Raw genomic sequence first — 24,928 nt, forward strand, 5'->3', positions numbered from 1 at the left:
CTCTCCTCTAAAAGTAGATCCATCAGCCACCGACGATCGCCGGAGTTTTTCTCCGATTTTATCGATTGAAGCTGCAACTCCTCGACCTGTGCTCACCGTGATTTCACGTCGGTGGGGGTCACCGGAGGCTGTGGTAAGGCCTCCTTCCTCTTCCTCTCTTCTCTCCCTTCTTTTTCGTGCCTGTGGGCACGATTGCCGGCGATGGGTGTCGTCGGATTTTGTTGGAAAAAGAAAACTCCTGTTCTTACCGATTTCTTTCTCTGATTTTCCGACACCGACGGCCACCACCGACCACCGGCTGTGGCCTCTCCGAACTTGGGGGAAGACCGCCCTTATCGTCGGTCACCGTCGGGCAAGACGTGGCCGTGAATGGCCGATATAAGGAACGGAGACCTCTAGGTCTCCTGTTCCAGCCAAAGAAGGCCACGGGGAAAAAGAAAAAAGAAAAGAAAAGGAGAAGAAAAAAAAAAGAAAAGAAAAAGAAAAAGAAAAAGGAAAAAGGAAAAAAAAAGAAAAGAAAAAAAAATATAATAATAATAATAATCATATAATAAAAAAAAGAAAGAAAAGAAAAGAAGAAAAAGAAAAGAAAAGAAAAATATATATTTATATAATAATAAAAATAAAAATAAAAATAATAATACACATAAAAAAAAGTTTCTCTCATCCCTCTCTAAAGTCTTTCTCTCTCTAGAATTGGATTCGTTTTCTCTCTACTTTCTCTCTCTAAAAAGTCCTATGAATCCCCTATTAGGCTATCTTCTCCACTCCTATGGACCTATGACCTTAAATCATTTTAGAGCCAAAGGGAGAGATATATTGGACTGATCATCAAATCGATCATTTCTTTATATTATATAATTTTATTAAATATATGAAATAAAATTTATTGATGATTTAATATTTTAAATAGGACTGTCCGATTCTTTTAAGGAAGATTAAAAGGTCCAGGACGATCGAGGTAAGTAAATTTTATGCTTCTTATTTATTTTTAAATAATCATGCTTTTATGTACAAAATTGCGATTGACAAAATCATAATTTTTTTATAAAATAAGGATCGACATATGTGACATGAAAAAGTATGTTTTATTATGAGCATTGATTTCATGAATATGTCTTATAAAAATAGCATGATTATGAAGCATGAATTTCTTTATTTTTTCATTTATGTATATGTATGTTTTAAGAAAAAGATAAAATAATTTGAAAGGCTCTCAGATAGCTATGAATGAATCCCTTCGAGAAGATCGACATCCGAAGCTAGCATCCACACGAAACATGGCCCTGCCAGCGGGTATAAAGTTGGCACATGAATTAAAAACTCTGTCGATTAAGAAACATGGCCCTGTCACGGGTATAATAGTGACCTTAGTATGAATGTCTGTGAGCAATATTTTGAAACATGACATGAATACATGATGAAAATGATTTACGATTCATAATTGTGAAATATACATGATTTATGCATGCATGATGAGCTTATAACTTGTTTTATTATATGTTCTATGAAATATTTATTTTTACAATAATTGTTATTTGCTAAATGATGCATTATCATAGAAAACTTATGCTTGATCCGGTAAGGAAGCGGAAGTCTACTTACTGAGCTAGTGTAGCTCATATTCTTTTTGTTTTCTTTTTCATGTACAGAGAAATAAGGCTAGGACCGAAGGAAAGGGAATCCAGGTTTGGGGATCAGCAAAGTAAGCTTAGAAATTTTGCTCTAGGAATTTAGTTTATGTTTATGGATTGTAGTCATTATGAATTTTAAGACTTAGATTATTTTATCTTTGGATTTAGATGCTCTGAACCAATTTTGGTTTAATTAAATATTTGAATTAAACTTTATTATTACATTTATTTGTGATACACCTGTTATTATATTTAAGAAGATGAATTTTGGCTTCGTGTTATCGTGGGTCCATCCCTCGGTAGCATGGCTGTGTTATGTCCTGGGTTTGGGGTGTGACAGTTCTCCTTAGATTATGAGTGCATGGGTCTACTATCACGGGTACTACGTAGATCATTTGATCAGATCTCTGCGAAGAGTTGTTTGGGATTAGACCGCCAAAGGCGATATTGTCGGATCTTCATTGAGATTTCACTGGCTTCGTGATACGTTCCACCACTTACTGGATGATGCAGATGATGAGACCAAATGGAGGCATGCACGAGCATTTATTCTTTGTCTTATTGGTGGCTATCTGTTCACTGATAAGTCTGGTTCCCACATTCAGTTATTTACTTACCCCTGCTATGTGATCTCGACGTATGTGGGTAGTGGAGTTGGGATAGCGCTACGTTAGCCTTCTTGTATCACGAGCTTTGTAGGGCCCGCTGACCAGATGCACGTGAGATAGCAGGGCCATTGATGTTGCTTTAGCTTTGGGTCTGGGAGCATTTACATATCGGACGGTCAAATTGGGTGCTTCCCAGAGTAGGAGCCTACCAGCTGGCAGTGGAAGGTGATGTAGCAGGACATGTCTCGTTAGATGTGGATGATGCTGGTTTTGAGGGTCTATTTGGTGGCGTACAGCATGATAAGGCTGATCCACTGGGATGTAGGCATGTAACTAGTAGCACTGATTTTATATGATAAATGACCGCATATTTTTACATAATAATATAGTGGCTTTGTTTTGGATAGGTGGACTCGACTGACTGGTACTAGCAATCTGATGCCGCACACAGTTATATATTATAGGGATCAGTTAGATCAGCAGTACGATGATCAGATATTGTGGGTGCCTTACATACCAAAGATATTGACCGCATTGTCCGAGATATGCCGATCAGATCAACATATATGGAGGACATGCACACCTCTCATTTACTTCGACATCGTGGAGAACTATTGTCCGGAGCATGTGATGCAACAGTTTGGCATGCATTAAGATGTCCCCCACAATGCAATACTCGTGACGCTCTCCACCGTTTGGATCGACGAGAGCGGCATCGCCATGATTGAGTTTGAGAGCATCAGGAGTATATTGACGTATGGGAGCGTCGGGAGGATTTGATTGTGGCTGCTCCACCCATGCTTTCCATGATGGATTATTATGATCTATATCTACAATGGTATAGGAGCATCACTAGATGATTCATCTCGCCATTGATGAGTGAGTGGCCTGATATGAGGTTCCATGCTTCGGACGGTATGATGGATATTGTCGTAAGTACATTTTATTTTTGTCTCATTTTATTATGTTGTTATTGGTATACTTATGAATAATATTTATTTTTCTTTTCATACTGACAGTTTCAGAGGATCACATCACTATACCATACAGCAAGAAGTGGTTTCCATTCGGTCACTGTTGGATGCAAAGATCGAGCACTTGCCGATATTATGGATAGTCTTGTTGATACTATGCGAGTTATCTCAGAGGATAGACGATTTCAGACTGTGCCATCGGTAGATGATCCGAATATATCTTCATATGCCCAGCACAACTTATATCCTAGCTTCTCGGACTTTGACCTTCCTGTAGATGATGCATCTCTATCACAGAGGATGAGCGAGCCTCCACCTACCTCCCTACCGATCGATATTGTGCTTGAGCCATCATGCCAGCGACTAGAGATGACATGCATTTACGAGAGACGGATGTGTAGAAGGCCCCAGTATCTTGATATATACACCTCTCGATAGTTGTGATATTTGTATATTTTTTTTACTAAAATAATTTTATAATCAATTATTAGAGTATGTTATTTTGAAATTAATATTACAATTTTTTTTCATCTAAAAGCACATGTTACAATTTATGCTAGTTGCACAAAAATTAATTATTGATCTTGATACAGGTTATATGGCTGGAGTTTGAAATTATTCAATATTTCTAATATATTATAATAATATAAAAATATATAATAATATAATATATTATGCTATATTATTATATATAATTATATTATATAATATATATTATATTATATTAATATAAAATATTGATATAATATAATACTATAATATCATATCTATTATATTATCATAATGTATAATAGTAAAATAATATCATATATTATATTACAAATTGATATAATACTATAATAATATTATAATAGAGTATAATATATTATAATATATTATCTATTAATATATTATAATATATAATAACATAATATTATATTATAAATTATTATAATAATATAATAATACAATATAATATGTTATTATTTTATAATATAATATTATAAATAATAATATAACAATAAAATGTATGATATTATATTATAATTATATATTATATAATAATAAAATATAATAATCATATAATATATTATAATTATATAATATATTTTTATATATTATATGTATATTAATATAATGTAAAAAAAATATATAAAATCGTTCTTTGACGGGGCGATTTTATATAGGACGACTCATAAAGTCGCAAGGGTAGTTTTTTTCGCTGACTCAATCCTTTTACATGGTGTGGAAAATGATCCGGTTAGCACCTAATTGGACAGTATTTTGATAAATTTTTTTTGAAGAATATTATTTTAATAAATTATTTTAAAATTAATAATAAATATATAAAAAAAATTCAAATAACATCTACCGTCCGATTATGCAGGCTCCAGAGGAGGAGAAATTAAATCTCAATATAGCACGTAATCGGGAATTGGTGAAATATAAGGGTGACGTGGTGGGTCATCCACCGTGGGATCTGACGTGGTACAATAGGACCTGGTCCAAGTAATACTTAAAGACCTCGGGGAGGGAGAAGCGGGCTCCTCCTGATCTTGGCGGGGCGCAGAAGGGGGTCCCTCGCCTTTCTTTAGACGCTTTTTCGTAGGATCGCCTTGAAACGTTAAACATAGCCTGGAGACGAGAAAATTTAAAAGAGAGATCTAGTGTTTCGCTCCGTTCCAGATCGATCGCCCGCGCTTCCTCCACCTCTTCTTCATCTTCTTCTCGTCACCGGCCTTTGGGTAAACTTTTGGATGCCATTGCATTGCGTTTTTGCCATCGCATTTCGTGATTCAGACCCCGTTTGCTTTCCTAGATCTTCTGGTTTCTTTGTTGGAATTTCTCTCTGGATTGATTGATATGAAACTGGTTGGTTTCTGATCGTATCTCAGAGCAAATGCTGATTTCTCTCTGATTTAGTCTACAATCTTTAGTTTGGCTAGTAATGGGATCCTGATCTCTGTTTGATTCGATTTAAAGATAAGTCATTTGTCCTTTTCCTCATCATTGCGATGCCAATACCAAATCTTTGTATGTTATTGTAAATTTATTTAATTGCAAATTATGATTACGCTGGTTTGCTCGGATTTGCATGGAAGCTTGATCTAGGTCAATTATGTTCTTGCCCTGTGATTGGATTGCTTAGATTTTTTTTTTTTTTTTTTTTGCATGACTTATATATATATATATATATATATATATATATATATATATATATATATATATATATATATATATATATATATAAAAGAAGAAACAAAGACTGTTATACGTCAGAGTTGGAGGTTGATCACCAAGATAGCGAAACTGATCATGGAAAGGAAAATGTCCGTCTCCCCACCCATCACAGAAAAATAAAAATTGTCGCATTGACTAATTTTGGTATTTGAAGGTTTACTAGTAATGCCTACCCTGATGGGTTAACAACTTTTGCAGTCATATGGTGCCATTGATAAATAAATTCTTTTACATCATTTGATAATTCTGTGTTCGTATTATTCTTTCATAATCTTTGTAAACAAAGAAAACAAGTTTCTTAGAGGGACACGTGATAATGTGAAACTACAATGTGATCGATCAGCATCCAAAGTGATTCCTAAGGTTTCATCACTGTAGGGTTTCACGATCATTTCTTTTCTGTTTAATGGCAAGATGATATGTGGAACTAGATTCCGATGTTGTTCTGAACATTTATAGATAAGAGAAATTTTATTAGCATAAAAAGCTGGGAACATGTCAAAGTTCAAAGAAGGTGGATTATGGTGTGCAATGTGCAATTTGTTTGATATTTTTGGCTCACATCCGTGCATATATCTAAACTCGCTCTAGGTGATCTCTGACTGCTTGTCAGTTGGAGGCCATTTTTTTTAAAAGTGCAGGACAAATGTGGTTTCTAATTGCTTGTTGTATTATAGCATCTCAGTCCAGATTTCCTAGGTAAACTAATGCACGGTTGCTGCAATACAATTAAAATAATCAAATTCAAATTTACAGTAAAGTTTGAAGGTTGAACCATATCAACTTATAGCTTATTAGCAGTTTTGTGGTAACTGAGATATTGAGTTTGGGAATATGTTAACTAAATCTATATTGATACTAACAATAATCTTCCTTTTCTCATTTGCATTTATTTAGAAGAGAAACAGAGAAAGAGAAACAATTCACATGAGGGGCATATGGGGCAGTTTTCCTACTTGAGAATTATCATCACAAGTTTAGGAAAAGAAGGATATGCTTTATCAGGACCAGCCTTAAACTACCTCTTTGTGATGTCAAGAAACTTATGTTGAATTTTACATGTAAAATTATTATTATTATTATTTAATGAGAATAAGTTACTTATGGTTTCTGTTTGACAATGCTCTGCTTAATTTTATACTGCTGACTAGAATATGGCATCTGCGGTGCATGTAACCGTGGAAATGCAGAGATGCAGGGTTCATTGATGCACTCCAGATTTTCAGTTATATAGTAGCATATATTTCATATGATAATGCTCATTTTGATTTCATATCTGTACATATTTGTCCGACTATCAGTACACAGACACCCATATCAGTGGGAATATTTGTACTGATATTAGTTTAAATTTGGTATTTTGATCAGTTTCATTGGAGGCTAGTTAAACACTAAGTTGAGCAGTAGTCAGAGGATTTCTTAGGGAGTGCTTGTACCTTGTCCCGTTAGAGTGACATAATAGCAATGGTTTGGACACCTGATAGAACAAAGTTGACAAAGGTTATTTTCATTGAGGAAAAAAATTGTTCCATAAAATGTTCTGTTGGATAGCTGAAGCAACAAGATGCCAGATATAATGATGAGAGATGTTTTTGTTAGGAGTAAGCAAGATATCAAACGGAAAGGAGGTAGCTAAGGATGTCACCATTGCCTGTGGCTTTATTATGTGGGGACGACAATGATAGAAGCATGGTACAATAGTAGTGGATAATTAAAAAAGTAAAATTTGCAATCCAGAATGTTTTTTCAAGTAGTCAATATGCTCATGTTGGACTGAATGCTATAACTGGGGAAGTTTTGACTAAATTGAATCCTTAAAATATGACAAACTGGAAGGTAAAAGGATATGAGGAAACTTAAAAGGGGATCTATATTACAAGGACTGTTGTAAGACTGTTTGTGCTGGTGTTTTTGGTCTTTCTAGTCCCCATAATATCTCCTTTTGGAACCAAGCAGATCTCATGCACGTCATGTCAAGCCATGTTGACTTGGGTGTATTGGAGTAAACTGAAGAGTCTAGGAATATAAATGGGCATGCGATGCAAGTTCACATTCATATATTGCTAGAGATAAGTTGTTCCAGAATTGATAAAAAGGTGCAACACCTATTCTCCTACCTCCACTATTGAATTTGTTGCTAAAAAGTATAATATCCTCTTTTTGGAAACTTTTCTCCTTCAGATGACTTTGTTAAACCAATATTTAAGAAATCATGAGAATGCAAAAGGATTAATTTAACAAGCATTATCTGTTTGGATCAAATCAATGGCTGATCGTTTTTGTACCATTTGACATCTCTGTTGTTCTTGTATGTTGCACAAGTTTCGTTTTCCTTTTTCACTTGCTGAATTTTCTGCATCTTAAGCTGGTACCTTTCTTTTTTCCGAGATGAAGGATGGCAGATGCTGAGGATGTTCAGCCTCTTGTGTGTGACAATGGCACTGGAATGGTTAAGGTACACATCCTGGATCTTTTTTAGTCATAAATTTTATGTCTTTTCATTCTTCCTGAACTATTCCGCTGTACGTCTCTATTTTCCTAAAGCCATGCAGGATTTAATGAATCCTTCATGATATAGTACTTTTTCTAATATGAACTGCCAAATATTTAATCCTAACATTGAAGCTTGATGTTTTTACAAGTTGTGATCAACTTACTAGTTGTGTTGTTAGGATTCCGTGGCACTATTTTTCCTTTTTCATTTCTCCAAGATGTAGTTTGGGTGCGTAAAGTTGTTATAGAATTCCAGCTTATTGGTATTATTATGATTATTTTCAAGGCTGGATTTGCTGGAGATGATGCTCCGAGGGCTGTATTCCCTAGCATTGTGGGCCGTCCACGTCACACTGGTGTGATGGTTGGCATGGGCCAGAAAGATGCATACGTTGGGGATGAAGCCCAATCCAAGCGTGGTATTTTAACTCTGAAATACCCTATTGAGCATGGTATTGTCGGTAACTGGGATGACATGGAGAAGATCTGGCACCATACTTTCTACAATGAGCTTCGTGTGGCCCCAGAAGAACACCCAGTTCTTCTTACTGAGGCACCTCTTAACCCCAAGGCCAATCGTGAGAAGATGACTCAAATCATGTTTGAGACCTTCAACACTCCAGCTATGTATGTTGCTATCCAGGCTGTTCTGTCTCTTTATGCTAGCGGTCGCACAACAGGTGAGCAAGTCCACTACCTGTCTGTATGAATCTCAATGGTTCACTTTCTTGACTTCTGCACAATGTTTTCTACAATGAAATACAAGATTGTATGTGCTCCACGTAAACTTCAGTTTCTGAATAAGTCCAATTGACAAATTGGGAGGATCTGCGTGAACTATGCAATGGATTAGGCATTACAAAAGGTTGTATCTTTTGCGTGAAAGAATTATTCCCCTTCCTTCACACGAATCTACAGTTGGATCATGCAATGATCACTTTGAGATCTGTGCAGAGGATGAATGAGAATGTTTGGAGTGCTATGAAGTTTGTGCAGGGTGTGATCCAATGATCAACATAATGAAAGAAGATTAATCATTCTTTCGCATGAAAGATACAACCAGAACCCTTCAGATAGTGGCAATTTAGCATACTTGTGTCACCAGTAATTGCTTCATTCGAGCCATATCATGATTAGCTTTTTTCTTTTTACTTTATGTAAAATGTGTATCTGTCATTTCTTTTTCTTCTTTGATGTAAGGTTCTTTCACCCTAAACCTTTCTGTCTCACACACTGACCTGTTTTCTGTAACATAAATGGATCGTGTTATCGATGAATTTTTCTATCCTTTTCCAGTATATGAGTTTTGATTATCTTATGAAACAGTTATAATGACTATTAGCTTGAATTTTTCTGAATTTCGAACCTCAATTAGTTTGACCGTATTCATGTGATGACAGAGCATTACTATTTTTAATATCTGCATTGTCGAAATTATTTGAGATGGTAACTTTGTTTCATTTACATGTCAAAATGGGATCTCGTAATTATTTTTCAAAAATGTGATCTAATAATTCAAACCATTTGCTTATTTTATAACACCTAGAACACTCCTATTTGGAGGCAAGGTCTCCTTGATTCATTAGAAAGATTATGAATATAACTGGAAAGTGATCAATGTCACTGATTCTTTTTTTATCAGTGTTCCTGATTCTTTATTTGCGCTTGTATCATGGACTGCATGCATCATCCTTATGTCTTACCCGACCATCTTCTATAGGCATTGTTCTGGACTCTGGAGACGGTGTCAGCCACACCGTCCCGATCTATGAAGGATATGCGCTCCCACATGCAATCCTTCGTCTAGATCTGGCAGGTCGTGACCTGACCGATGCTCTCATGAAAATTCTGACGGAGCGTGGCTACTCCTTCACTACCACGGCTGAGCGTGAAATTGTACGAGACATGAAGGAGAAGCTGGCATACGTTGCTCTTGACTATGAGCAGGAGTTAGGGACGGCAAATACTACCTCATCTGTGGAGAAGAGCTATGAGCTGCCTGATGGACAGGTGATCACCATTGGTGCCGAACGGTTCCGTTGCCCTGAGGTCCTTTTCCAGCCATCAATGATTGGGATGGAAGCTGCAGGCATACATGAGACCACCTACAATTCCATCATGAAGTGCGACGTAGATATAAGGAAGGATTTGTATGGCAACATTGTTTTGAGTGGTGGAACCACGATGTTCCCAGGTATTGCTGACAGGATGAGCAAGGAGATCACTGCACTTGCACCAAGCAGCATAAAGATTAAAGTTGTGGCTCCCCCAGAAAGGAAGTACAGTGTTTGGATCGGTGGCTCTATCTTGGCATCCCTTAGCACTTTTCAGCAGGTACCATCACACTCTAACATATGCATGAAATCATCTCAATGAGTTGACACAATCTGAATGATCACTATATTTGGGTGAACGATCTGGGAAACATGAATATTTAAAATATTTTTTATTTCTTCTATCATGTTTTGGTGTGAATAACTATGACGAGTTCTTATCTGTGGCAGATGTGGATTTCAAAAGCAGAATATGATGAGTCTGGCCCATCAATTGTGCACAGGAAATGCTTCTAATTCTGCTACCATGGGAGGTGAGATGAAGAGATTTGTCGTCCCATTCATGAGCTGGTGCTGGCTCTCGTCTTTCTTTTGCGGTTTTATCTCCTGGTGCAGTGGACAATGACTTTATCAGTGCTGTTCCACGAGAAAACATCCAAGTGACCCTTTATCTTAATATTAATGTACATCATGATGGTGAACCTTGTAATTTGAGGGGTGGCCAATAATGCTGCTTTAGATGGGGTTTGGTGAGGTTTTTACCTTACATGTTTTTGCCAACAAGTTTATCTTTTATATTACATGTTGTTTGGTCCACATGATTTTGTCTATCCTGTGGAGCCAGATTCCAATAACTTGTTTTGGATAGCCTGACTATAACTCTGGGGAGACCACATTTATCTGTTTATTCTGATACAAATCTTGCTTTTGCTCAGTAATGCTGCTTTAAATTGGGTCTAGTGAAGCTTTTACTTGTACATCTTTTGTTTTATAAATTGTTTGTTCTGCATAAATTTTTTTCAATTTACTTTGGTTTTACCTTTAATATTAAGCCAGTTTCAATAGCTTGTTTTGGATGGCCTGCTAACCATGGTATGACCACATGTCTGGTATTGTTTCTTCTGACACTAAACTTATCTTGTGCCTGAAATGATATGGATCATTTTATATAAATTTCTCTTCATCCCTTCTGATGTCACTGGCTCTCTTCATGAACACTGCTCATCATACTTCTTGATTCTTTTTAAATCGTTTTGAGAGTTCTTGACCTTGCTAATGATCTCTGGGCAACAAAGGTGCCTGCATTCATTGTGATTGGGTGTCCACAAAAACTTGTTCATGGGCTTCCCTTTTTCTCATCGTTTCTTTAGGCATCTTCCGATCCTTGGATCTTGAGTCTTGATCTTTTGCCTGCGACAACATTAATAAGCTTCTGGAATTTTGATTCGACAAGCTAACATATCTATTTTCCCCAAAATAAAATGTAAGTAGAATGTGAAGATTGTCAGCCATATTAAAGAATTTCATGAAAGATGAAACAATGTATGAGTCCTAGGCATTTCATCTACCTTCTTAGCCATTAAAGTGCAAGCTACTACACTTTACCATCCACTTTGAAAAATGAATACAGTATTCTCAGTGTAACCTCCATCATCTTTTCCTGATTTGTTTGTTTCACATCAAGCCCCAAATAGTTGGGCTAAGGCTGCTGGTTATGGTTACTGTGTCAAGACCAAAAACAAATCCATCAACCCATTATTTTTAATATCTGAACTGAAGAAGAGCAATAATTTATTGGCTTAGATATATGTTTGCTTACCCATTTGACCGTTTTGTTAGAAACCGATTTTTCGAGGATATTGTTTAAAAATATGTTATATGGTCTCACAACATTCATGTACTTTCATGCAACATGTTAGCCATCAAATCTATGTGACGTTTCCATATTACTTCACCCAATTTATGTCGAACTTAACCATGCCATAAGGCAAATTATGATAAAAAATAGAATGGATTTTTCTTTGTTGTTATCAATCTTAGCCTCCATATTTTTCATAACTTGGAATCCTGGGTTACAAATGGGAGAACAATATGCATTCCTACTAACAACAAATAGCAATAAAATTGACAATACTAATCAACCTAATTTAAACCAAAATCAGTTCATAAACTTTTAGGTGTGGTATTCATTCTCTAAGCTGTAATAAAAAGTAAAAGCTGGTAAGCAAGCATGTGTCACAGTAAAAAGCTTCTCATTCCTCCCTCCCACTGCAATTGCCGGGCTAGCCAGGTGCGGTCTGAGCAATAGTACTCTGGACCCGGACAGCTGCAATAGCAGTAGAACCCAAGGCCCAAAATATTGGCTCTATGACCTTGGTCATTTTGTGGGTGACCACAGCATTGTTCCTCTTGAGCCTAAAGGGACACAAAAGATGTACTCTAGGATGTGAAAGCACAGGGAAGTAAGAATTCCTGTGCCCATGGGCCCCACTTGGTCAGCCCTACCAATAGGAAATAAATTTTAAAAAATAGAGAGAACGGGAGGAGGGGCGGGGGTTTGGGGTTCTTTTGTTGGAGGTTCTGCCCATCATAAGGCCATCATAGCTTCTTTTGTGTCAGAAGAAAAAAACCAAAGGGGAAAGAGAACACAGCAAGAACGCAATCATAAAGTAATGGATTACAAAATCATTTCATTGCATCCTTTTCCTCTCACTGTCGCAGAATTAATATTTGCCTTTTTTTTTTTCTTGTTCTCTGTGTCTTGGGTTCAGTTCTCTGACAAAGAGTAATAACAATTGGGAGAAGGGAAAAAAAAAAAAAAAAAAACACTCTGTGGAAATCCGACTACCCTTTAATGCCCGTCCTCTTCTTGGTATGAGGTTCATCTTGGGCTGCGTTATTTTACTGTAGGTTTATAGCTAGTTTATTTCTCTTTGGAAGAGGAAAAGTTGGTTGGAACCCAACCTGCTTTAGTAATAGCTATTCTAATGTTTTGCTCCTTTCATTTTTGTTTACCAGACAACATGGTTTATCTGGACAACTAAAAATTTCACAAGAAGGTCACTTGATTGGTGTGAGAAAGGTCTTGTCACGTGTGACATGTGTCATTTGGTAATTGGTTGAAGGGATGTGGAGTTTGTTGGAGATTGGGAATGAGATATTCCTTGCTTATCTTCCTCCTCTCTTGTTCTAAATGAAGGGGTGATGTGACAAATGCTCTTCCCACATAAATTCTTCTCAACTTCCCATCTCTTTCTTTTGCCAGGACAGAAGGGTTGCCTCATTAAACACTTTAGAAAAAAAAAAAAAAAAGGAGAAAAATGTGACAAAACGGGGATTCCTATTGCTTCTTTCTATGAGAACAGCTTTCTTTTTCTCTTTTTCTTTTTGGTAGGGCAATTTCTTTTTCTCTTTAAAATTAGTTTCTACTTCTTGGTTTGACTCTAAATATGTTTTATACATATATATATAGTATTAAATACAGAAATGAATGCAATAAAATGGTAGACAATCATTGTTTGACTAAATCAACCGGTGTTTAATAACTCAATTTGAATAATGTTGATTAAGATTTTGGTTTTCTGAAAATAACTCTGCATTTGACTCAAGACGAAGATGACCAATATCCCAAGTTCTGAAATCTTGATGAAACTTAATAATTAGTTCATAGTCATATTTTGTTTACCTTTTATTGCTGATGTATAATTATGCATGTTTATATCTTGTTTTATACACACTTCTGCTAATTTTATACTCGGTCTTATTTTCTTTACATGTACTTAATTTTTACATAGTTAAACTTGTTTTCTATATAGTCCACGGAAAGGTAAATGGCTATCAAAACAGGGGACCAAGAAGTAAATTTTTGGTGAATATACCTTGATTCTTAAGTGGCAGCCAAAAATGATGGGCTGTGGAACAGGTTTTTTCTAAATCTTTTCCTCTTTATGTATGCATTGGGAAACATTGCTACGTCTGATTTGAAAACTTAAATGAGAGTAAAATATCACTAGGCCAAGCTAATGGAACTTTGGTCTTGCTGTTGGGATGCCACTATGCTAGAAAGAGACTTTGGATTCAACGCAGGTATCATTTCGATCAGAACTGGAAAGAAAATAAAATTGTCCATGACTAAAGGACCAACTGATTATACTCGAACATTATACAAACTCATAAATTGCTTGCACTTATAGAACCTATATTTAGCGTGTAGCGTAGTAATGCGCTACATTAAAAGATTACACAAATTAAGTGGGACATATGAGCTAGGCTACTGTTGTTGCATTGGTAAAAGCAAGCAATTAATAGCTATCATGACATGGGAACAATATTTATCGGCCCCAAGTAAATGGGCACGAACATAGAATAGGGTTGTAAAGATGAGCAGCTGATCTTTTCTGAATGGGAAACACTAATTTACAAGCCAAAAGACTGGAGAACTCTATTCAAGTACACTACATAATGCCAAGTTCTTTAATGTGACCATGCATGAGGGTGTCCGATCATCCGCGTTTCCCAACCCTGCATTTCTTTATCTTATGTCTTGCTACTCGTATTTTCATCTCGCATTGATTAAAGCATGTGTTTTCCAAAGACAATTCACTTCCTCACAAATTGAGTCCACTCTGTGACAAGATTTCAGCCTCGGACATTTCCTAAGTCCCATTTCCTGGAAAAAGAAGATACATCAGTCGGAACTAGATCACCCAATGTCAAGTAAGCCTTGGCAACAAAGGCATTAGATGGTGAAGATAAGGTAGAGTAGTACGATCCATAATCCAGAAGACTACGAGACCTATTAAAAAGAACTTAATATATAGTTTTTAATACTTATAAATATAATATGTCTTTTACCTATGAGTGAGAAAGCACTTCCCTAAGAGCAAATGATTTCACGAGAGGGGAAGGATTTCCACTATCAATCTTTCTCTATTCTTATCTAAATAGCCGGGCTTGATAGCATTCGTATGTCACCTGCATATAATGCATCTATGCTGGAGTTGTAGTACCGAGATACTCTATCTTCTCCGCATCTGTATGGACTACTAAAATCAAATGAAACTGACATATGAACCGAACAGCAAAACCAAACCAAATGATCAGATTGAACAAAGAACGGATCATTGAATAACTACTTTAGCCATCAAAGTGAGATGAAGGCGAACAAAAGAAGACCACCTAGCAAAGAACTGGCAACTTTAGACCACTGATCTTTCGTTCGGAGATTGACCCCTCACTTCTCTCTAGGGATGGCAAAATTAATCCGACCCGATGGGTATACACCCTACCCGAACCCGGTCAAACCCGAAAAATAGGGTTTGACTGGGTTTGGGTTCGGATTTGGGTAAAATCCGAAAATTATAGTACGGGTATGGGTAGGGTATGGGTAGTGCTATTTTCTACCCGAACCCGACCCGAACCTATGGATATGGGTAATATCCGAACCCATATCCGAATATATATATATATACATATACATATATACATATCCGAATATATATATACATATATATATATATATACACACACACACACATATACACACACACATATATATGATCTCTCTCTCTTTCTCTCTCTCTCTATATATATATATAATTATATATATGTATGTATGTATATGTATGCATTCATATATGTATGCATGTATGTATGTGTGTGTGTTAGAAGTGTGTATGTGCGTATGTATGTATGTATATATATATAATTGGTAATTCTATTTTTGATTGATAATATGCATAAAATTATTTTACTTTTTTTTTGGTATAGAATGGATGGGTATGGGTTGGGTATGGGGCGGGTATGGATTGGGTATGGGGAAATGGGTTACCCACGGGTATCCCCGAACCCGTTGGATATGGGGATGGGTATCTCTTTTCTTACCCGATTGGGTATCGGGTAGGGTTTGGGTATAGGGTATTAAGTTCGGGTTTGGGGATGGGTAGTATACTACCCGACCCAAACCCTACCCATTGCCATCCTCTCTCGCTAAACGGCTTTTCTCATTTTACCAGATCCTCAATGTTCAATTGATTTTTAGGCAGTAGACTAGATTTTCATTATTTTTCTGATCTGGAATGTTTTTTCCTAAAGAAAATTATCTCCACATATTTTTGAAGAAAATATTCGAATTCTTGCTCTAGCATTTACATATTTAGATAAATCTTAAATATGCATGCATACATTACACATGTCATATTCTAGTAGACATTTAAATACAACCTATATCATCATTTGCTCTAATATTTTTTGATTGAAGTCCTCAAATATCCAACTAAATAGAATAAATACCAGTCTTATTTTGAAAGGACGGCCAAATATACAACTAAAGCTGTTGCCTTCCAAACTAGAATCAAAAGTAAGAAATTATTTAATCACCTTCCTCAACTAGTGTTTCCAAGGAAAAATAGTTTCCCCAACTTAAAATTAAAACAACTTAATTTTTCTAAAAATTACAAGCATATACATAAATACTAACATGTATACCTTCATACATATATACATATATAGAGGATTGATGTAGATAATTAAAATTTAACCTTTGTCCATGGTGAACCAATGGAGAGCAAAGGGATAGTTTTTTAGTTGATGGGTTCTATTACTTCAACCATACAACTGATTTTATACCAGTTACATGAATGTTCTTACCTTTAAATTAACAAAACTTTACCAAATAATGTTTCCGTTGAGATGCAACTACAAGTTACCTTTCCTTTATTGTTCCAACAGCCGTACAACACAGCACACTCTCAAAGGACAAATGCGTGACCTTGAAGCTTTATAACAACTCTTGTACCAAAAAAAAAAAAAAAAAAGGCTTTATAACAAATCCAAGTGAACAGGTACCTGGATGCCAAAGGAAGACCAAATTAAGTACGGCCGGACAGGAACTCATTTATGGCACAATCTCCTCCTATGTAACCTACTTTTGGTTTTACTTGGACCACAGTCTCATGTAAATTCCAGGCAATAAATCACTATCATTAATTGCCGACTATTAAAATATGAAATTTCGCCTTAGATTGTTTGGTTTGGTGATGAGAAAGCTTGAGTTTCTCAAAATCCAACCCCGTCTTTTTTTTTTATTATTTAAATTTTATTTCACCATATTTATTTTTAAAATTAATTTTTTAATATATTTTTTATTTTTTATTTAATTAATTATTTAATTTTAATTATGATTTTGTTTTCGGATCAAATATATTTTAATTATATTTTATCTTGACAAATTGATCTCATCAAAGAGGATGTTGGTTCGTGAATAAAATGAAATAATAGATGGATGATGTTAGTTATCATTATTAAATGATTTGGATGCAAACGATGAACCTGAGCAGTTAAATTATGACAGCCAACCATGCCTGTGATATCAATGTCCATTCCTCTCCACCTTTTTTTTTTTTTTTGAGAACATTTCCCTTACAACATGTGCCTATACTTCTTGCCTTACTAATCCGAGCTTAGTATTAAGTTTTTTCTCCAATCCCCCAATTAGTAGTCTCAGTACTTATACTATACAAAAATATCCTAGCTCCAGGCACATGCTTGCTTGGTACAAAATAAACCCAGTTGCTAACCATGTCTGGAACAACATTAATGTGCCATTTACCTTCTCACTGGATGGACCTTCTAATATGCCCCACTAGTTATACTAGACCAAGTCTGTATGACCATAAATGTCAGCTCATGAAGCCATATCTTGATCGTAAAGGAGACAATGTACTCCACATGCACCAGATTGTTACTTCAACAACTAATCCATATTGTCAAATTGCACTAATACTACATCCAGTAAAGTGAAGGGACTGTGCATATGTCGGTGGGTACACCATGGCCGGCCGGTGGTTAGCCACCATCAGCAACAGTTGAATGAATGGGGGAACATTTGTAGCCTCCTTCTATTTGGTCTCTTAAAAACGTACACTTTCTTCTTCATTGGCTCCGAGCATTACAATGTAGCACATTTTTTGGTTTCTTGAAACCACGAAATCTTATCGGGCCATGACCAACCATGTTTGGGAGCCACAAGCTTATGTTCCTTTAATAATAGATACCTTTAAGGTACGATAATGCTATTGATCCTCTAGCTAGAAGCCAAGGACTTGTATCCATTAACAAAGTCCGTACAACTTAGAATTATCCTTGATTCCTCGTAGTGTAATGATAATCTTGCCCTTGAAGGTTTTGGAATTCGTTTGAATTCTTTTGCTTTGATGGCATGCTTTCGAAGGTTGGAGAAGGAGAGTAAAGAGAGGTGACACTATGGTGTTCGGGTGCGGCGACAATGATACCGATCACCGGCATGCAAGAAATAATAAAATTTGTAAGAAGGAAGAAAGAAAAATGAGTCTCTATGTACAATCCTTGGAGTGCATACTTTTCTCCTTACAATCCTAGATTTTTTGTAATAATACATGCCCCTTCCAAAGAAAATTTGGATTTTTTTTGGGGAAAACAAGAAAATTATGAGATTTAATAGAAGTTCATGGTTCACCATTTTAATGGTTTTGTTTATTGTTTCCTTGTTGAAGAAACTACTGTTCTTGCAAGTAATTATTCAACAATTGCCTAATTCATTATGATTAAAAAAAAAAATGGGGCCTAATGATTCTTTGAGACTTTTGGGCCCTTTCAACCCTAGGCCATTTGAAATGCTGGTGATACCTCATAAATGTTTTGTACTGGGAGCTGGAAAAGATATAACATCTTTATGGCAAAAAGGCCTTGATGTTTTGGGATACGTGAAATGGAGAAAGTGCTCCACCTATTAAGATGTCCACGTAGGGAAAGAAAGTGGGAACTCTAAAAACAAGTCCTTCCGTTTCTTTCCATCAGAAAGGTTCAAAAGAAAGCCTCAAAAGGGGTCCTCCAAATCACAAAAGTGATGATTTTATCTAAAGCATGGGATGCTTCCACGAAACATCTTGGACATCAGAAATTGTCTCCAAGATTTTCCTTGATAAAAAGACATAATAGAACATAATTTTACAAAGAACTAGTTATGATGTGGTACCCACCCAACCCATGGGAATATATGTCTGTATCCCATATCCCATATGATTTTAGAAATATAAATGAGCTACATGGGAGGTGTTACAGAGGAACGGACAAGGTGAACAATAAAATAAATCGATGCAAGCTTTCAGAGAAACCTAAGGTTACAAGTGATTCGAGTCGACCTAGTTTGACACATTATTAATTTACTTCTATATATGTCCAAAACTAAAATATTTTTTTCTATAATTTACTTGGATATTAGAAGTATAAATTAGGTATGGTCCGCATGGACATCACTTACTAGTAGTCTCAAATGTTGAGCATCATCCACCAAAGTTAGATATGCCAATCAAATTATATTCTAACTCAAGTCTACTGGCTGGATTGATGCTAAAATTTTATATTCGGATTTGACTTGGCTTATGCACGTGCCATGCTAGATTTGGATTTGGATTTGGATCATGATGCCATCAAATTTTGAACTTTAGGAGCGTATGGTGGAAGAAATTATATTCTACCTTGTATACTCTATATGGCCGTGCATACCATCAATTACAGTTATTCATTTCTGTAAACTTCATTCATCAAATATTTATCTCGGTATATTATTATAGAAATGAATAGCCATGATTGATGGTATACTTAATCATGTGGTGTACAACATGTAGAATATAATTTGTTTTGTGGTGGACTCCCATGGTGGGGACGAACTCACATTTATGGGTGGCTCGCCGAGGGATAAAAAAAGATTTCTTGGGCCCACAAGGAAAGTTAGTAACGTTTGATGCAGAGGAGGAGGTCAAGGGTATGGGCAGAATCCACGGAACATTACAGTACTCTCCCAAATGATCTGGGTTGGATGTTTATTGGTCACAAGAAGGCATGATTTAATTAGGAGTCCATGTTGGTTACTTGGCAACATAATTATCACATCATATTTTTTGAATGGATTGTAAATATTGTATCATGTTACGGTATAGAATTCTAAGTTTTCTTGTCTGGATTTTACTTCCCCCATGACAACTGATCCATTTAATATTTATTACTTCTTACACCATCCGACCACGTCATGTGACGACATCTATGTCTCACGTGAGTCCCGGGAATCTCTCTCTCTCCACAGCGGTCACATTCTCCGCTCCCTCTCATAATTCTCAAACCCAAACAGTTTGACCTCCAGAGACATGCCATCATCTCCTCAATTATTAAAGGATATGCCTGCTCGGGGCACATGGTATCTCATGATTGATTCCCATGAGGGCCGTACATAATAACCCCCAAATGTGCTGCAGCGTTACAGCCCCTTCAAGCAAACCGCCAAAAAGAAAATAAAATTTAAAAGATACCTTTCGTAATTGTTTGGAAAAGTCCATTGGCTTGAAATTTTTTGGTAAGAATTTTTTTTTTCTAATTAAGCATCATAACTTTTTTTCCCCTCTTTTTGGTTTTGATATGGCCCAACAGTTCAAGTAATTCGCGATACAGCTAATGAAATAAGAAAATAAAATATTCTCGATCTTGCGAAGAGTATGTATAATCCAAAATAAGACTAGCATTAAGAAAACATTATATCATCATCTCAAGCAAACAATTTCAAAGAACACCATGATAAAAAATAAAATTGAATAAGATCGAAGGATAATTAATAAGGAGAAATATTCAGATGATTACAAAATTGGAGAAAAATAAAAGAAAAAGAAAAAAAATAAAGATGGTATACTATTGGATCACCAACTGACCATTTTAGAAAGATGAATGATAAAGTTTAGAGCACTTTGAAATCTATGGGATGGGCGATTTTATGCTTGTCAACAGGTCCGGATAATTGATCGGGGAGGAAGTAAGGATGAAGGAAGGTTGGAGCTGGGCCGATATGAGGGGGGTTATTGTTAGCAATCGAAGCTTGGTTGGCGGAAGGATGGAGCCTTTGACCTAGACATGGCAAAGAAGAATCAATTGAGAAAGAGATGGGGATCAAGGGCAATGGTGGGAAGGAGGGCCTAGGTACAAAGGGAAAGTTGCAATGGGTGAATGGGTGGAGGATTTGGATCAATGATAATCCAAGCTTAATGGCAAGAGGCTAAAGCCCTTGACCTTGGACATGGTGAATGAGAATCGGTCAGCAAGGAAATAGGGATTGAGGATGGAGGTGGGGGAGGGGGGGTCTAGGCATCGGTAATAAGAGGAAGTGGCAATGGCTGGTATCATGGAGCATCTTAGCACTCGATGGTAGGGCAATAGAAGCCAAAGTTCCACTAGGATAATGTGGACTGAGGGTGGGGATGAGAGAGGAGGGCCTGGGTGCAGGAGAGAAGAAGTAGTGGTGGGTGGTGGGATAGGACATCTGGACTCGATCATAGGGCTATGGAAGCTGAAGCTCGGTTGGAAAAGATGTGGGGGCTGAGGGTATGAATGGGGGAGGAGTCTTGGGGGTGACCATCAGATCGGCCTAGGGAACATTGCCACCGTTGGGAGGAGCTCTTATCTCCTACTCCTTGCATCCCTTCCATGTGACACATTCCCCTACATTTCCATCCTTGTCTTCTTTTAGATGCAAAATAGCATCATCACCGCTAGCTCCATAAAAACCCATCACCACCTCTTCCTTTGCACGACACCATTTCAACTGCTTAACAACATTAAGGGGCAAGTATAGGCAATTCTCTAAATAAGGGGCTTATTCAGTGCCACGTACAATCTTTTGGTGGACATTGAGGTAAGGCACTTCGATCTTGATTTGGAGGACTCTAGCAAGAAAGGGGACCACTAACCCAATGGTCGCACCAATGGATGATTTCAAGGTGATTTTTGGCACGGACATCTTATCCACTATTGAGACATCAAGGCTTGAGAAGAGGAGATTTTATGCCAAGTCTAAGTTGGTATATCTCCAAGTATTCAAACTTAGGTATATATAACAGTACAAAATACCATCCATTCTTTCTCTCGGTAAAATCCTAAAAAACAAGATAGCTTCAAATCTTGAATGTTGAATATGTCAATATGTTCCAAATCTTTTATCAGGTACCAAATGTTGATCAGGCGGTCCTAATTGCCGATTTGTCTGTCTACGCCCCACCTACAAAGATTTGGTAGTTAATGCACAACTTTGAACCTTTGAGCTGAGGTGGTCCCGAGTGGAATTTTTAGGCAAGGTCAATTTATCAACATAATTAGGATGAGGACCACTATGACCTTGAGGGCAGTCTATGGCATTTAAGTTGCATGCATCCTTTAACCCAACAATCTCTCAAACCACCAAATCTCTAGCGTGCACGTATGTTATCTTTACTAGCTATACGCCTTTCAATGGTCTACCATCCTCGTAGAAAAAGACCATCGTCACTGATACCAAATGAGTGCATAAAGAGACCACCCTATACGACGGTCTTCTTAAATGGCCATTGTGAATGAGTGCAATTTGCCAACTTCCAAACAAAATTCGTACCCGAACTTGGACCACTTGGGACTTAAAAATGTTCCACTGATGGGACCCAACGATCCGGAAGCCCCATATAAGAATGTTACATGATGTGCCTTCCAATTGGCAGTAGCCTGTAGGCTGTGAACTACCATGAACTGCTTCTACCATAAAAAAGAACTACTATGAACTACTTTGGGATCAAGATCAAACTGACCACATATTATGTACTTCCATACATAATTCAAAACCTGATAACTTAGCTCATTTCTCTGCTAGGTTGATTTCATATTGGATTTTGATTCAGTGCTTACCATATATTAAAAATCGAAACTCAAGGGAAGAATGTGTGCATTAAAATGCTTGATGGATTGTTGAGCACACCGACTCAGGAGCATGATTTTAGCTTGTAGGGCACTGAGATGAGATACCATTGAAAATCATTACTACAAAATAAGACTAGGCAGTATTGAAAATCGTTGCTGTTGTTCAAAAAATCGTTGCTCTAGCATACGGCAGTGATTATGCCAACCGCTGTCATTGTGACCGTCGTCATAAATTATGACAGTATTTGTTGAGATACGACAGCAGTTGTGTCGACCGTTGCCGTAGACATGATATGACAGCGATTTTGAAACCACTGCTATGGCAACTACTGTCATAAAGCTACGGCAACGATTTTGCCAATCGCTGCCATAGATTTTTCGGCAGCGGTTGTCAAACTGCTGCTATAAAGCTACGGCAGCGGTTATGCCAACCATTGCCATAGATTCTTCGGTAGTGGTTGCTAAACCGCTGTCGTAGCTTTTGACTTGTCAAAATGTCCGATCGATAAAGGACGGTGGCTGACCGATGGGAGGAGACAGTGGTAGGTAGCCCGCTGCAGCAGTGGCTGACGGCAGGTCCACAGTGATGGCAGCAGGTGGCGGGCCCGCAGCGGGTGAGCGGCGCGGGCCTGTAGTGCCGCACAGCGACGGCAGACATGCGGGCTGCAATGGCGGCAGGGCCCCGATAGAGAGAGAGATATCAAAATGCTTAAGCCCTTAAGTCATTATATATAAGTTATTCATTTTTTTGACAACCAATATGGGACTATCACAAACCATATTTTGGGCCTATCGCAGCGGTTATAGATAACCGCTGCCATACGTCGCCTATGGTAGCGATTATCGATAACTACCGTTGTCATAGGTCTATCTATGGCAGTGGTTCATGATAACCGCTGCCATAGATTAAGATATAACAGCGGTTAATAAACCGTTGTCGTAGACCTATAACAGCAGTTATTGCGCAATTGCTGCTATAGAGGCAGAATATATTTTTTTTTTATTTTTTCTGAATATAGTATAATTTTAAAATTTAAAGTCCATCTTTTCTATTCATTATCTAAATAATTATCGTTAGAGTATCATCATAAAAGACCACCTTGATCCGACAATCCTAAATATGTCGATCATTAAAATTTGATTTCGATGGCTACAAATGACCACATGATGATCAGATAGATAAAGATCACTGATGGGTCTAAAAAATTATGACAATGATCTCAATGATATTTGCAGCATACTATTAAAATTTTACTTCAATCGGACATCATTATCATGGTCAATTTAGCATGAGATGAATTCGATCGTTAAATAAAAAATGACTGATCAAAAGACGAAATGACGTCCGATTAAGATAATTTTTTAGATAAATGATCTTTGCTATTACTTTAATTGTTTGTATGGTGATGATCATCAAATTCAAACCATGCATATATGAACGATTTAAAACTATATATCACTTGTTACTTTTTCTTAAACTTCTTAAGCAATTGTATTTGTGCTTTTGTAAGATATGCTTAAGTGGATTCTAATATATACACACGATTTAAATTTTATGATCACCATCATACAAATAGTTAAAGTACTAATAAAGATCATTTATGCAAAAATCATCTCAATCGAACGTCGATTGACCATGTGATCATTCATTGTTCATTTAACGGTCAAAGTCATCCCATGTTAAATTGACTATGCTAATGATATATATCTGATTGAAGTAAAATTTTGATAATATGCTACAAATATCATCGAGATCATCATCATAAATTTTTGAATTCATCGGTAGTCTTTATCTATCAGATCATCGTACGGTCGTTTGTGACCATCGAAATCGAGTTTTAATGATCGACAAAGCTAGAGCTATCAGGTCAAGATGATCTTTTGTGAGGATATTCTAACGATAATTATTTAGATAATGAATATTGAAGATATACTTGAAATTCAATTTCACTATTACAGGTTCACATAATCGTCCAAAATTATTTATAAGTATCGATTAAATTTTTTTAAAACTCTAATTTGAGGGATAAAATGATATTTTTTTGAAAATCATCATCGTAATCACGTAGATTTTGAAAAATTATATGAAATCAAAAAAAAATCACTGAATTCGATCTCTGGATCAAAAGTTATGGGATGATAAAATTTTTACCTACTGCAGCAGTTACAGATAACCACTATCGTAGGTCGGACCTACGAAA

The 24,928-nt window shown here is 36.6% G+C and overlaps 1 protein-coding gene across 1 annotated transcript; it reads left to right on the forward strand.

Annotated features, from left to right (window-relative positions):
* Window positions 1-4,760: 4,760 nt before the first annotated feature.
* On the forward strand, window positions 4,761-10,893 carry LOC140850958 (actin-like). Its single transcript, XM_073243997.1, has 5 exons — window positions 4,761-4,940; window positions 7,831-7,891; window positions 8,216-8,609; window positions 9,650-10,263; window positions 10,434-10,893. The coding sequence occupies exons 2-5, from the start codon at window positions 7,832-7,834 to the stop codon at window positions 10,497-10,499; spliced, it is 1,134 nt and encodes a 377-aa protein (XP_073100098.1). The 5' UTR covers window positions 4,761-4,940; window position 7,831; the 3' UTR covers window positions 10,500-10,893.
* The last annotated feature ends 14,035 nt before the right edge of the window (window positions 10,894-24,928 follow it).

This window comes from Elaeis guineensis, chromosome 10, assembly GCF_000442705.2.
Source record: "Elaeis guineensis isolate ETL-2024a chromosome 10, EG11, whole genome shotgun sequence".
Classification (NCBI taxonomy): domain Eukaryota; kingdom Viridiplantae; phylum Streptophyta; class Magnoliopsida; order Arecales; family Arecaceae; genus Elaeis; species Elaeis guineensis.